The following is a 15,729-nucleotide window of genomic DNA, read 5'->3' as shown; positions in this document are numbered from 1 at the left end:
AAATGTCAATTATATCTCAATTGAAACAAAAAATAAAACCATCACTTCTAGCCTGGTCAGAACTTACTTGTCTTGAGTATATTCTCTGTTACCTGTGGGGGCCTCTGAAGAATTAAGATTTACTAATTAAGATGTGCTATTCAATAACAATGTTTTGGTGGCACGCTAGGGTCAAATGCACTTTTGAGTTATCTAAGTTGTCCTTTGTTTTTAGTGTTCTCCGTGGCCCGAGATCACATATGTCAATAACTCCCCATCACCTGGCTTCAACAGTTCCCATAGCAGTTTTTCTCTTGGGGAAGGGTAAGTCTGGAAAATGAAATTGGCTTGTGTTGTCCTAAATATGTGTTCTTTTGTTATTGTTCCATAAACAAGATCTTTCCAAATCAACAGTACTTCTATTTGGTCAGTCTTTGATGGATTTATATGTTAACTGAGGTTTGGATTCTCTTCAAAAGAACTGAAAGAGTTTTATATAGCCCTTTCTCCTCTTCTTCTTTTTCCCTCCCATTAGAAAATAGCTTTTATGATCAGTTTTTAATGACTAAAGGTCTGATTTTTCTAGGCTTTTCACTTCTCCCTATTACTACTCATCTTGTGGTTATTTCGCTTCCTGATTGTACTTTCACCAGAGAATGGTCATTGGGAATTGAAACATAGTTGTACAAACACTAAAATCTGTTTTGTTACTTATTAAGACTGATCCTAGGACTGGCAGTAGTTAGCTCAGGGCTAATCTTCTCAAAAAAAAAAAAAAAAGAATGATCCTAACACCTAATTATTATGAATCTTTGATAATTGGGGAAAGAACGTTGAAGGTGATAGCTAAAATGAAGTTTTGGAATTATCTATGGGATGCATTTAATCCTACGTTATTGGTTTTTACCATCAGAGATAATTGAAAGTTGGTACAGATGCCTACTCAAATTAAAATAAGTTGTCTTATAGCTGTAGCATTTAACACGTATTCTAAATAGGCCATATTGAAATTTGAAATAGTTAAGCTACTAAATGTGTGAGTACATTGTTTGGTTGTAATGTTTGTTTTTGAATTTATGTAGGCTCATGTTCAGCCTACTTCTAAAAGTACTTAATTAAGGTAGCTTAAATATTCAAAATGTAACTATTAAGAATAGAAATAGGTAGAAGTTGTAGAAGGAATGGATAACTAGGCCCCAAGATAAGTTAATTACTGCATTTGAATACTGAAGTTGAATTCTGCAGCTAAGTCAAAAAAAGAAATAGAAGAAGAAAAAGATCTTTTTTGAAGAAAAATCACTTACCATTCATATCGGATTATGCAGTCTACTTATAGGCAATTTTAAATAAGATACAGGATTTAAGAGTTGTGGTTTTAAATTTTTTCTCTTCTCTTTGTCATTACTTCATTATTAGGTTCAAATTTTTCTCCCATAAAAACAGTAAGCGTTGGGGAAGAGGGACAATCTATAGAGCAAAAGGAAGTAGAAGGAAAAACCAGGCATGTGGAGACGGCCTTTGGATCACAAATTAGACAGCGCTAATTTCTGAAGCTGCTTTAAAAATAATTGTGTTTTTCATTATAAAAGTGTGTGATCACATTGCATTGCATAATTTTCTTCTAATATTTTTTCCTGTATAAGTTTGTATGTATATTTATATATTTAATATAGTAGTAATACATTGATTACTTTTATATTCTGATATTTTTAGTTTACATTCTAATAAATTTCTTATGTTAAATGTTCTTTACGCCATAATATATCTGATCAATTCCAACTTATTAAAATGATTTTGTTTTCAATTTCTCTAATAATAAAAAATGTTGCATAGGCAAGCAAATAAACACCCCTAAGTGTCTGATTTTCAGAGTCACTGAACCTAATATCTGAGAACCAAATTTTTCCCCTCAAATAGCTTTAAATTCGATATAATAAGGGCCTATGCAAAATAAAACCAGCTATCTCGGAGCAGGGGGAAATGTTGCAAATGACATAGTCCGTCCCCCCCCACCCCCTTTAAAGTCTTTAGGTTCAATTAACAGATAATAGAAGTATTGGGTCTAAGAGTAAGCATGTTTTGAGAGAGAGCACAGATTCTTTTAACTCTAGCATAAGAGTCATGAGGATGAAGAATGAGATGATGAACCCTAGTATATGTCATGTACTCACCCTTGCATTTTAAATGTTTCTTTAGAAATGGGTCACCAAATCACCAGCCAGAGCCGCCCCCTCCAGTCACAGATGTAAGTCTGAAGTTAAATGTCAGTTATTTGCAAAGTCTAATAATACTTGGATGACTGTATCAACTTTTAGGGAGTATTCATGCATTCATTAAACAAGTATTTATTGAATTTTATAATGAACCAGATACTGTACTAGGGACTGGAGATAGGAAACCAGTAATGCCGGACCCTTGCATTTAAGGAGCTTACAGTCTAGTGGGGACGATAAGGATGGAATTCCACGGGCATCTTGTATGGTTAGAGAAAGAAGACTGATGTGATATAAACAACTTCCAAGCAAAGGAGGTCTGCTGCATGTGGGTGTGTTTGGCTGTGTGTTACCTAATGATGTAGCAGATGGGTCTATTTAGTTACCAAAAAAATGCTTTCTCTCTTTCAGAACCTCTTACCAACAACCACACCTCAGGAAGCTCAGCAGTGGTTGCATCGAAACCGTTTTTCTACATTCACAAGGCTTTTTACAAACTTCTCAGGTTAAATTTGCTTGTCCTTTTGTTTTCCCAAGCACAAAACATTCCTTTATATTCTAGGGCCTCCTGGCATCTCTGTGAGGTTTTGTGCGTGTGTGTGAGAGATCTTAGTGCATTTTTCTGATTAAATGAATTTCATAGAGCCCTTTAGACTTTCTCACTAGCTACTGCATCTGTGCTGTGAAATACTTAAAAAGAAAGACTTCTTAGTTAAAACTCACTTTAATTTTAAAATACTTATTATATGCAATACTTTTTAAAATGTATATCCCATACAGTATTTTATCAAGGGGCATACGCAGGTAGTTGGAAATTTTCCCCTTGATATCACTGTTTGTATTTTATTTCCATCTTCTACTTTTATTTAGCACCTTCTGTGTACCAGTTGTGGTAGAATACACAAATGGATAAGGGATACTTTCTGATCATTCATCATCTAGTATCAAAAAATAAACCAAATCAAATCAAAATAAAACCCTGAAAAAAGGGAAACAATTAGTTGTGATGCAGTAGAGAAGTGTGTAGAAAGTGAGGCGTTTGTGGGACGGTCTGGGGTTAGGGAACATGCATGATGCATGAGGTATGTCTTGGAGGATGAGGAGGAGTCTTTTGGTCAGACAGTGGAAGGATATTTCAGGCGGGAACAACTTGCTCATTAGACATCATCAGTATGATGACAGTACATGTGGAGAAGTTAATTGGGTGGGAGTTGAGGTCAGAGACGAAGTAGGGGCCAGGTCGTGGAGAGCTTATACACCATGCAAAAGATTATGGACTGTAACATACTAGTAATGAGTTGTCCTTGTAATAGAGCCCGTTTTAATAGTCACTAACAAAGAGAATCTTTGCCTTTATCACTCATTTTCTTATATTTACTCCAGGGGCAGATTTACTGAAACTAACTAGAGATGATGTGATCCAAATCTGTGGCCCTGCCGATGGAATCAGACTTTTTAATGCATTGAAAGGCCGGTATGTAATTAGTGTTAAAATATCAGTGAGGTTGGGTTTCAAATGGATTTGGATTCAGAGACTCTTCACAGTGCTCTTTGCACAGCTCAGTACATCTTGTCAAAACATTCTTTTTGAATGCCAGCTGTGCACCAAATAAACAAAGATGAAAAATATCTTTTCCTACACTTGATCCAAGGAATTCTCCATGATATCCCATTTTCCATTTCCAGGTAGTTTTTCCTTTCAGTAAATATTCATTGTCTCTATTATGAGCTAGGTACTGTTGCAGGCTCTTGGGATACATTGGTGAGCAAAACGGACAAGGTATCTATTGTCATGGAGTTTACTTTCTAATGGGGAGAGAGGTAAAGGTATAAACAATAAGTGTTTTGGATAGTGATAAGTACTTTGAAGGAAAACAAAACAAACAAATAAATAAAAACAAGGTTGTGGCCTATAGAGTACCCAGAATATGGTCAGGAAAGACCTCTCTGAGGAGGGGATATTTAAACTGAGTTATGAGAAGGATGGAAGCTATGGGGTCATGTGAAGGAAGAGCATTCTAGGCAGAAGGAACAACAGGTACAAAGTCCCTGAGTGAGTTTAACTGGAGAAGAGGTCATTCTCAAGTTTGGATAGGAATTACTTAAGTGTCTGCTTACAAATATTGCTTGTCATACAGAGTAATTTGTAGTCCCTATTTGGGATTTACAATTTCAGATAGGTAGTAGTAATGTTACTGGAACAAAACATACAGGTTAGGTTAATACCTCAGAACCACATCAGTGACTAAATAGTGGAACAGATAGTGAAGTATTTGTGTTTGGGTGCATGACAAGAGATACTGTATCTACTGGTTGGCTGTAATCTTGGAAAATTTTAAATAAAGAGGTGAAATTCAGGAGTTGATGGCTTGGGGAAATAAAATGGATCTTTCATTTTTTCATGTATGATCTGAAGAGCATTTAGAAATAGGAAGGAATAAGATGATCTGATGAAGAGGTAATTGAACACCGTTGTCTAAGAAGTCAGTACAGAAAAAAGGCTCAGGCTGCTTAGGAAAAGGTAATGAGGGCAAGAAGATTCTCTGGTTTACCATATTGGTGCTTTTCAGTAAAAGGTGTATCTTAAACCTGACCCATAAAACAGTGGCTCACATATTGTGAACATTTCTAACCTTTACATCAAAGGTCACAGACTCAAATGACTACAGAGGACACATGTCAATGAATGACAGATCCGGGGTGTACTGAGGAATGCATGCACCATATGAGGAGAACAGCTGACTGTTTTCTTGTAAAAATAAAGGCCTTGGATTGCCAGGTCTGATTTTTCAAGAAAAGCCAAAAATTCAGAGGTTTATCTGATACCTTCTGTTGGAACTAATTCAGTTTAGGAAAACACACACACACCAATGGGGAGCTAATAAAACATAGCAAATGAGCTGACTGGCCCATGGGCTGCCAGTTTTCAACTCCTGCTCTATAGAATTTTTTTTTAATACAGTAATTTCATTCATTATACAATTTTTTTTTTTTAAGATTGGCCTTGAGCTAACATCTGTTGCCAATCTTCCTCTTTTTTTTCTTCTCCCCAAAGCCCCCCAGTACATAGTTGTATATTCTAGTTGTAGGTCCTTCTAGTTCTGCTATGTGGGATGCCATGTCAGCATGGCTTGAGCAGCGCTAGGTCTGCGCCCAGGATCTGAACCAGTAAAACCCTGGGCCACTGTAGCGGAGTGCGTCAGCTTAACCACTTGGCTACGGGGCTGGCCCCCTGCTCCATAGTATTAATGTAGACTCACCAGTTCTCCCTTAAAATTTGCTTACATGAAAAACGTAAAGCTAACACTCTTTTTTTTCCTCCTTAGGATGGTGCGCCCAAGGCTAACCATTTATGTTTGTCAGGAATCCTTGCAGTTGAGGGAGCAGCAGCAACAGCAGCAGCAACAGCAGCAGAAGCATGAGGATGGAGACTCAAATGGTTCTTTCTTCGGTAGGTCTTTCTGGACTGGCCAGGACAGATGTGGAGAAAGGTGAAGAGATGACTTAGGAGCATGTGTGATGGGAATTTATCAAACAGCAGATTCAGCATTTGCTAGAAATAATGGCAATTGCTAGTGTTTATTGAGTTCCTAATACATGCCAGGCCCGAGGTTCAGCACTTTTGTGTGCTTTCACTTTTTTTTTTCCCTGAGGAAGATTGGCCCTGAGCTAACATCTGCTGCCAATCTTCCTCTTTTTGTATGTGAGCAGCCGCCACAGCATGGCCACTGACAGACAAGTGGTGTAGGTCTGTGCCTGGGAACCTAACCGGGGCTGCCAAAGCCAAGCATGCTGAACTTAACCACTAGGTCCCTGGGCCTGGCCCTGTATCCTTTAATTTTTACAACAAGTATCTCCTCTTTGCAGATGTTATTGTCATTGCTAACATTTAGATGAGGAAAATGAGGCTTAGGGATGTTAAATAACTAGCCCCAGGTCACACAGCTAGTAAGTGGCTGAGCCAGGATTTGAACTCAGGCAGTCTAACTGAGTCGAGAAATGTGAGCATTCCTAGTGATCAGATTACCTTTAAGAGCAGAGAAACTTTGTACTGACGCCGTTGCTCTCTCCCTTTTGCAGTGTACCATGCCATCTATCTTGAAGAACTGACAGCTGTGGAACTGACAGAAAAAATTGCTCAGCTTTTCAGCATTTCCCCTCGCCAGATCAGCCAGATCTACAAGCAGGGGCCAACAGGAATCCACGTGCTCATTAGTGATGAGGTAGATTTTCAGTACAGCTGAATGACCAGACGACAGTGAATGTGTCAGGGCATGTGACAGGAGCAAGAGCAGTTCTACTGGGGCAGAGTGCTCTATTTTCTAGACCAGAGGTTTTCAAATGTTTTTGTTTCCTTGCTTCCTAAAATAATTCTTAAAAACCATGTATCCACTTGCACATTATTAGGTTGACTTAAAATTTTTTAAGTTTAAATAGTTGCAAACCACGTTTCTGGGCATATGACATTTAAAAATGAAATGGGTACTTCGCTATTCTAACTGTGTTACACGTAACCTAAATAGAAGAGTGATTTAATACCATCATCTGTTTAAAAAAATACATGAAGAATGTAAAGAATTTTATCATTTCTTTGTTTCCTTGAACTCATATTTCCATTCATTTCCCCCATAGAATTTTATCTTACCATAACCTATTTTTATGTTTAAACATGTTTTATTAATTACCCTAGCATATTTCTTTGAAACAAAATGTGTTTCAACAAAAAAATTTGTTTCAATAAAAAGTAAAAAATTATTTCTTCTGAATAGAATTATTATAATTATACAATCAATTAAAACAACAAATAAATGTATTACATTTTGTTAAGTAACTATTAAAAATTAAGAAAAAAACTTAATATTTGAGCCAGCTCTGATGGTGTAGTGGTTAAAGTTGGGCACTCTCTCCCCTTCAGAGGCCCGGGTTCATTTCCCGGATGCAGAACCATACCACTTGTCTGTCAATTGCCATGCCGTGGCGGTGGCTCACATAGAAGAACTAGAAGGACTTACAACTAGGATACACAACCATGCACTGGGGCTTTGGGGAGGAAAAAAAAAAAAAAGGAGGAAGATTGGCAGCAGATGTTAGTTCAGGGTGAATCTTTCCCTGCCAAAAAAAAAACCTTATTAGAAGTGCATCTATTAATGAGATGGACGGGATTTTTCAGTTCCCTACCCTCACCCCTGTGCACGATTAATTCATCTATTGATAAATACTGCCTATTGACTGCTAGAATGAAATAGAGTTCAGCATCAATTCCATCCTGCTTTTTTCCCCCAGATATAAGTGTTATGGAACCTTATTCACGTAACTTAATAGACAGGAATGGGTGGAGTTTTGTGATAACAGGATCACTGGGTTTCTTTTGAACTTCTGAGTTATGTGCCAAAAATTACATAGTGATGTTATAAACCATTATTTTGAATCATCTGTCATTTGACATTTTGTGATTAGGTCACTCTTCAATTCTGGCGAAAGGAAAGAATTGGAACCCATGTGACTCACACAAGAGCCGGTTACCCAGTCATTCGAGTTCACATTTGAGTGACACTTTGGCATCCTGGGGCTTTATACTCTGGCCAGTGCATCTTGGTAGCATTCCAGGAGGGTGAAACTCATGCCTTTATCTTATAAAATGGGAAAAAGGAGTTTGAGGAGGGAAAGTGGGAAAGGAAAACTGGAGAGGTTGTCAGGCAGTTTTAGGAAAGAATACATATGGGAGTTGAAGACCTAGAAGTTATTTCTCCCATGTGTGCCTACCTGTGTCTGTGTACCCCTTAGAAAGTCTTGGAGTTAACCCAGGAAAATGCATACTATCATTTTAAGATCACTGTTTTAGACTGCTTAGCTTTTAAAACTTAAAAACTAAACAGGGGAGATAACAAAACAAAGGATTATTTTTCACTTAAATCTAACAGAATAAAAAGCCACATAGTCAACATACATGCAGCAAATCAAAGTGTTTAATAATCAGCAAATTTTCTTGCTTTTTCAGATGATACAGAACTTTCAGGAAGAAGCCTGTTTTATTCTGGACACAATGAAAGGTAATAAAATAATAAGACAAACGCTTCTCTCTAAGGAGTTTAAGCGCTTTTTTCATACTTCTTTGAGGAGAGAGTGAAAGTATCAACCACCATATTTGAGGTAAAGTGACACTATTATTGACATACAAGTGATTATCAGACAGTGTAAGTGATGACTCAGCCGTTCTCTTCCCCCTTCTGTGGACAGATGAAGAAACTGAGGCATGTTGTTTCATAATGCATATTTATTAAAAGTATTCTGTGATAATTAACAAGTATACTGCCCTTTGTCCTTCTCTGTTTTTTTTTCCTCCTCAAAAGAACCGTATCATATTTTTTTCCCTCCTACTGTATTTTAGATGTGACTAAAAATTATTCTCTTTTTTTTTTTACAGCAGAAACCAATGATAGCTATCATATCATACTGAAGTAGGTGTGGGGCTTTCCATCCTGCGTTGCTGCTGCTTCCTTCGCCTCTCGGAAACCCCCTCTTGAAGGGGGTCTTGAACGGAGATTTGAAGGTTTGCCAGGACCAGACCCCTGACTGCGTGTGGAGGGGTCCAGGCCACGGAGGCGGAATCCCAGCTGTCTGTGTTGGCCTGGGCTCTTCTGGCAGACGTAGATTACTGCCCGACGTGCATTTCTGCAGCAGTTTCTTAGTTAACATTTTAGACCCTGTTGTTGAATAGCAACAGAAACTACACATCATTTAGGGTATGTGTAGGGCATAATGATGATGAGAATTGTGTGATGTTTAATGGAAAGATGTTAAATTTTGTGATATGGAGCCATGTAATTTTTTTCTAATATAAAAGTGAACATCTATATTCATCAGACTAGATCCTCAGTCTTTTTTGCATCAAACATACTGGCTTTTTGCCACAACTGCCCCCTGAAAACCTCATCAAAGAGGAGAAATACAGAGATAGAATAGAATTTTTCTTTTGGTTCTCTTGTACTATTATGACTAATAGTAATTTTAGCTAACATTTATTTATTGAACATTTACTTGTATCAGGCAGTGTGATAAATTCTTTAAATGGATTATCTTGTTTAAATCCTCTAAATAATCCTATCTGCAGTAGGTAATAATGATCCCTAATTGAAGATGAGGAATGGAGACGTACGGTGGCTAAGTAGCTTGCTAACTAACAGACAGCTCACAGGTAGTAACACTGAAATCCAAACCCAGGCAGCCTGGCTTTTAACCGCCACCTGTTACTGCCCCCCTTGCCATCGTTTCTCACTGTGGCTCTCCTGGTGAGTAGGAAATAACACTGAGTGAGAACTGAACCATCAACCACTGAAAGGGACGGACCACATCTCAGTAATGGTGAGCAAATCAAGACCTACAAACGCATCATTATCAGGTTCACAGGATTGGAGGTGGTGAAAACTAGGGATTATCTCTAACTCCCCAAATTCACTATTCTTTTTTTTAAGATTTTTAAATTTTTCCTTTTTCTCCCAAAGCCCCCCAGTACGTAGTTGTGTATTTTTAGTTGTGGGTCCTTCTAGTTGTGGCATGTGGGATGCCGCCTCAGCGTGGCTTGATGAGCGGTGCCATCTCCACGCCCAGGATTTGAACTGGCAAAACCCTGGGCCCTGAAGCGGAACACTTGAACTCAACCACTCGGCTATGGGGCCGGCCCCTGCAAATTCACTATTCTTGAATCTCCACCTCAAACTTTATTAATGAGTTAGGCTGACTCCTGCTTCCTCTTTCCCCTCTCTGCATCTTCTCTTGGTATAGGAACTTCTTTTACTCACGTAGTGTTCTTTTATATAAGCTTTACAAGAAATTCATTCCGATCCCATTCACATTCTTACCATGAATTTTTGTTCTTTCTTAAAGAATGATTGTGGGCCTGTGTGTATGTGTGTAAAACTATGGGTCTTCTGTTTTCGTTTGTAAGGTTTTATCCAGAAATCCCTTTACACATTATGTTGCGGTGAAAAAGATTCTGTATTGGATTTGGATCTGTGTGTGTGTGTTTTTAAAGCATTTGATAAAGTTTAAATGTTTTTATACAGAGATTTTTGTTCATTAAAATCAACCTGCAACATGGTCTGATTTCTTTTGGTTTGAAACTGGAAAATTAAGTCAAATGACTTGTTTAAAACTTGGCATATTAGGCCAAAATAATTTTTTAGTGAATGACTATGAGATGTCCTCTTTTGGGGGGACATTTCCAGTTGTGTTAAGTTCCTGTGATTGGTTCTTAGCTTCAGAGAAGTGGGCTCTCTCCTCAGTAGGTTGCTGCTTTTTTTTTTTTTTTCCTATTCTGTCTGTTAGGCTAGGAGGGTGGGACTAGATGACTTTTAAGGTCCCTTCTAAATCTGAATCTGTGACTCTTGTTTATTGCAAATGATACAAATAGAATTCTATTAATATATTTACCATAAATGTACACTTACTAATTTTCACTTGGAGTTAGGGGTGTTTTTTAGGGTAGTCTTCAAGTTTATAGAAATTAGTTTATACAAATGTGTGATCACAGATCCTTAAATTAACCAGAAAATCTTTCAGGCTTTCTTTGGCTCCAAAAAGTATTTATAGTGCTAATGCTATGTAATTGGTAAGAACTGGTATAGTGATAGAACGTTGTGATTATTCAACTTGTTTTAAAAAATTGCATCTGTTCACTGTTGATCCTTTCAATTAAATGAAGATTTTAAACTAACTTCCTTTTGCTGAGGAAGATTCGCCCTGAGCTAACATCTGTTGCCAATCTTCCTCTTTCTGTATGTGAGCTGCTGCCACAGCATGGCCACTGACAGATGAGCAGTGTAGGTCTGCGCCTGGGAACTGAACCTGGGCTGCCGAAGTGGAGCATGCTGAACTGAACTACTAGGCCGTTGGGGATGGCCCTAAACTAGCTTTTTCATTATGAAAGTAATACACAAAGTGATAAATTCAAACAGTAAAGAAAGGTATAACTTTTTCTGTTTACCTCCTGGTCCCACTCTGTAGAGGTAATCATTGCAAAAAAGTTTCTCCCACCATCTCTCTCTCTCTCGCTCACGCACACACACAGCTGGGCTCTTGTAATACTAATGATCTGCAATTTGCTTTCTGTATTTAACATATCTTGAACATCTTCCTATATTAGAATTTATAGTTCTACATCATTGTTTTTTTAAAAAGGGCCATTCTCTATGGATGCTATTTAGGTTAAGTCCATTTGAGCATGTATCTTCATAAGTTTTTTGCATGTATCTCTAAGATATATTCCTAGAAGTAAAATCTGCTGGGTTTTACCTTCTTAACAATGTGATAATTGATATTTAAAATGTAGTAGATGGTCTAAGGTTTCCATTTGACTGAGAGTATATGAGGAGAATAGTTAGATCTTAGGCCCTCCTGAGAAGTGGAGTAGCATCCTATTTGACTTAGTATTGTCTGTACTGTTCCCTTGGAATATAATAGGTTCCATGTAGAAGAATCTGCAGGGGCCAGCCCGGTGGCATAGTGATTAAGTTGGCATACTCCATTTTGGTGGCCCAGGGTTTGTGGGTTCAGATCCAGGCGTAGACCTACACACTACTCCTCAAGCCATGCTGTGGTGCCGTCCCACATACAAAATAGAGGAAGACTGGCATGGATGTTAGCTCAGCGACAATCTTCCTCAAGCAAAAAGAGGAAGATTGGCAACATATGTTAGCTCAGGGCCAATCTTCCTCACCGAAAGAAAACGAAAAAGAATCTGCAGAGTAAAGATAGTGTAAAGATTGTTGATAGTTATTGGGAAATAAAAGGAGGGAGGTCATTACAGGACTCTAAGGATTGAGTAGTAGTCACTACATGAAATGTGGCTATTAAGTAATAAGATTGAGCAATATTACGACCCAATAAGAATGTTTGCTCACATAAATGATTTATTCAAGAAGCCATTTAAAGGGAGGGGAAAGGGAGAGGGTCATATTGTCTGGAAAGAGATTACAGTGCAACAAATACAAGGCAACTAGAGCCCGAAAGACCTGAGGAAGTGAAATCCACATGAGGGGGCAGACACGCCGAGTCCTGGAAGTCAGACGCTATCAGGGACTGGGCATGCTGTGAGGGTAGAGCATCGTCTCACCACTGTGAGTTGGAGGAGCATGGGGAAGCCTGGCAAGTGAAGAAGGCTTGGCATAATGGAACTAGCCATTTCTAATTTATGCCTAATGAAGGAGTGTTCTGAAAACGTTTTGTATCCCCAGGTATTCTGAGGGAGTCTTTTGTGCAGGGTTGCTGCAGAGATGGGGGCTGTCCTGCAAACTACTGTGAAGGGCTGAATGAAGCTTCAGCATTCGGTTTGGAAAGTAACACAAATTTGGGGTACAAATATTTGAAGTCAGGACTGAGCTGCTCCCTCCTAATGGTAGTACCTAACAATTCCAGATAGTTTGGGGACCGGAGAGCTGAAGATGAGCCATTTTGCCATTTTTCCGAGTTGTTAATTGGCTTCCTTGACCATGGATGGCTCCTCTATAGGAATTTGATCTGTCATGGCCTCTACTGTCTGTTATGAGAACTCCAGTCTCAGCAGGCCTGGCACAAATGCCCCACCAGCTGTGTCATTTATATACTAATTCGTGCAGAGTAATCCTGCATCTTTCTGCTTCTAAAAATGCTCTATTTTCTTAGTTGTGGGCTAAAGCTTGTCTTGCTAGAATATTTATTTTTAGTTTGTGATTAAATTTTCGTTTAATTATACGAACTCCAAGCCTTAAATGAGGCAGAATTTACTACCACTGCAAAATGGAATGAGCTGGAAAAGATGCCCTGTGTGACTTGAGATTAATTCCTTCAGCACCTGTTTTTTTCTATATTGTTAATACTTTATTTCTCCTCCTTGTTTCTTTAATGACCTTGTATTTTATCTTCGACTTTAAACTTCCATCAGTTTCCACATCCTCCTTTTTCTTTCTCCGTCTTTCCTCTTCACTTGCAGATCTCCTGTGTTGTCCCTTACGAACATGGGTCTATTCAACAAGTCACCTTGGAAACTACAACTAAGCCTAGCATTTGCATTCTCAAATTCAGCCATTTAAAAGTTGTGTATAAATTAAATTTTTCAATTGGATTAAAGTCAATTATAAGGGAACTTGTTATTTAAAAAATACTATTATTTATTGTATTATTGTGCTATTTTGTACTGTATGGGATCTTCTGGGACATGAGTAATAACCAGTTTATCTATTATGTGAATCTCTGTTTTCATATATTTGCATAACATGAGGTACACATTCTTCAATTTAATCGCTGCGGATTCCTGTTTTCTTTCTGAGTTCTAATGTCTGATTTTTCATTTAAGGATTTAGTTAATATCTTTCCTTAGACATCCTAGAACTTTACTTCAGACTTTGACTCACCTCCTTTAGGCTTATTAAGCTTGCCCTCTCTAAACTCACCCCTGCACTTGACCCCCTCAGACCTGTTATTTTGCTTTGTTAATTGTGTGTATGTGTGTACATTATGCACATATATAGATCAATTTGTGTATGTCCTTTTTGAAACCTTCTTTGATAAAACACACAGCTTCTTCGTTGTGTGTGCTTTTCAATTGCTGTGGCTCTGTCTTTTTCTCAGATTTGCACACACTGATCTCTTTTGGTTAGTGTAGAATTTGTCACAAAGAGGTGCCTGTCTCTCTAGATCTGGATTGTAATTAAATGTAAATCAGTAAAGTAACATACAACTTCAGGGCTTAATCTACAAGTTCTGTATCAGAAAAACAAATACAATGTCTTAGTTTTATCTTAACTCTTTTTCTCTAAGAAGCTCGGCACAGTGTCCTCTGACGTATTATCCCACGGAGGGCGTATTCTTGTTGATCTTTTGGTGGTAAAGAGTGGTTGATACAGTGTATACTTTGGTGTCAGATAAACAAATCTCAGATCTTGCTCTTGCTGGATGTGACCTTGGACAAAAAAATCTCTGTAAACCTCAACTTTCTCATCATAAAAAGGAGATAATACTTACTTCATAGGATTTGGGGGAGATTTAAAAGGATAATGAGTATAAAATAGTTATTTTTTACTTAATACACTTATTGAGTTGTTCAATAAATTCAGGATACTACTGACTACAAGATCACTCTTCGTGTAGACATAAGTGCAGACAGATGTGTAGACACCACCCAGGACATGAAATGGGACCTTGGTTTTCACTTGTGCCTGCTGCTCGTGACTGTATGTCTTTTCTTCCTATTCTGCTTTGACTTTTTTGTCCCCCAAACACACCACCTATCCGTGATTCGTGTATTCTGAGCTGGTCCATGCATATGTTGCAGCATGATCTGGAACAAAGCAGGAGCATTTAGAATTGGACATCCAATGTTATTATTTACATGTTAATTCCTCTCGGCATTTCTTTTCATTTTTCTCTGTAGTTTCTATTCTACTGCCCTCGAGCGTCCGTTACCTTCTACCGCATTTGCCCTCCATAGAGCCTGCTTAGACTGGAGGCAGAATTGCAGTTATTATGGACCAACTGGCATCATTGTCATAACTTACCTAGGGATTCTATCAAGACAATGAAATATGGTGAACAAGTGACTCTATGATAAGTAGTTATGATGTTTGTTAGAGGTCAAGATGATCTTTCGACTGATCTAGAGCTTATTGCCAAATTGGATTCTGCTATCTTCTCAAAGGATGTGCTAACTTTGTTCTGCCTATCTTCTAGTTTGGTATCATTACCCAACAAAGCCTGGGCATTGAGGCTGATGGTACCCTGCTGAATTTCCATGACTGCCCAAACTCTGGATGTGTAGGCACATGATATACTTTTTTAGTCTACCCAACATGGCCTTAGGCTGTCTTTTGATTACTCAGCCCACTGATTCTACAGTGGTCTGGGGCCTTCTCTTCCTTTTTGTCTTGTGTGTGTCCAGGGAAAACAGAATCATGAACATTTACATAGCACTGACTGTGTTGTAAACATTTTATACTATATTAACTGTTTAATCTTCACAAAACCCTATGAGATACCCATTTTATAGATGAGGAAGCTAAGGCACAGGGAAGTTATGCACCTTGCCAAGGAGTCACACCACTGGTGAGTGGAGGAGTTGGGGTTTATATTCAGTCCAGCTGGCTCCAGGATCCATGCTCTTGATCACGTTATATCACCCCTAAATTTCAGCAGATAGGGAGATGAACAGTACATGGTACCCTAAGGATGGCTTTTTTGTGATCTGCTGCTTTTTCATTTTGCAGTGTTGTTTTCTAGCCTCTTAGAGTCTCCGATGTCACCCAGGGGAAAGGACTAGGACTCATAGCATTTTTTCCAAGCCATCCAAGCTCTCAATTCTAAAACTGAGATGACTTGGTAGCCAGTAGATCTGGCTCCATAGTTCTTGGTTGCAGTGAAAGTGCACCAGGCTTTAGAATCAGCCTAAGCTGAGTTCAAACCCTGCCATCCATCCATCCAATAAATATCCAGTAAATATTTACTGAGTCCTAACTGTCAAATACCAGGTTTGTTCTGAGTGCTGAGGATAAGTAAACAAACCATACCT

General features: G+C 38.4%; 1 protein-coding gene across 10 annotated transcripts in view; it reads left to right on the top strand.

Moving 5' to 3' along the window:
- The window catches only part of TFCP2 (transcription factor CP2), a 49,105-nt gene extending 38,820 nt beyond the window's left edge, over positions 1-10,285 (top strand). For 3 of the 10 annotated variants that reach the window (XR_011540441.1, XR_011540442.1, XR_011540440.1), the window contains 8 exons: positions 215-303; positions 2,176-2,224; positions 2,604-2,697; positions 3,576-3,666; positions 5,519-5,643; positions 6,273-6,415; positions 7,650-8,242; positions 8,617-9,052. Coding sequence is in view for 6 of the 10 variants with exons in the window: in XM_008512344.2 (XP_008510566.1) it covers positions 215-303; positions 2,176-2,224; positions 2,604-2,697; positions 3,576-3,666; positions 5,519-5,643; positions 6,273-6,415; positions 8,191-8,242; positions 8,617-8,654 (681 nt within the window). In the remaining 4 variants the exon portion in view is untranslated. Of the gene's footprint in view, positions 1-214; positions 304-2,175; positions 2,225-2,603; positions 2,698-3,575; positions 3,667-5,518; positions 5,644-6,272; positions 6,416-7,649; positions 8,243-8,616 lie in introns of all 10 variants that reach the window. The other 7 variants (XM_008512344.2, XM_070621340.1, XM_008512328.2 and 4 more) reach the window with 3 other exon arrangements.
- The last annotated feature ends 5,444 nt before the right edge of the window (positions 10,286-15,729 follow it).

Source organism: Equus przewalskii, chromosome 5, assembly GCF_037783145.1.
Source record: "Equus przewalskii isolate Varuska chromosome 5, EquPr2, whole genome shotgun sequence".
Taxonomy (NCBI): Eukaryota; Metazoa; Chordata; class Mammalia; order Perissodactyla; family Equidae; genus Equus; species Equus przewalskii.
The sequence above is the reverse complement of the archived record's forward strand: the minus strand, read 5'-3'. Positions and strand labels throughout refer to the sequence as shown.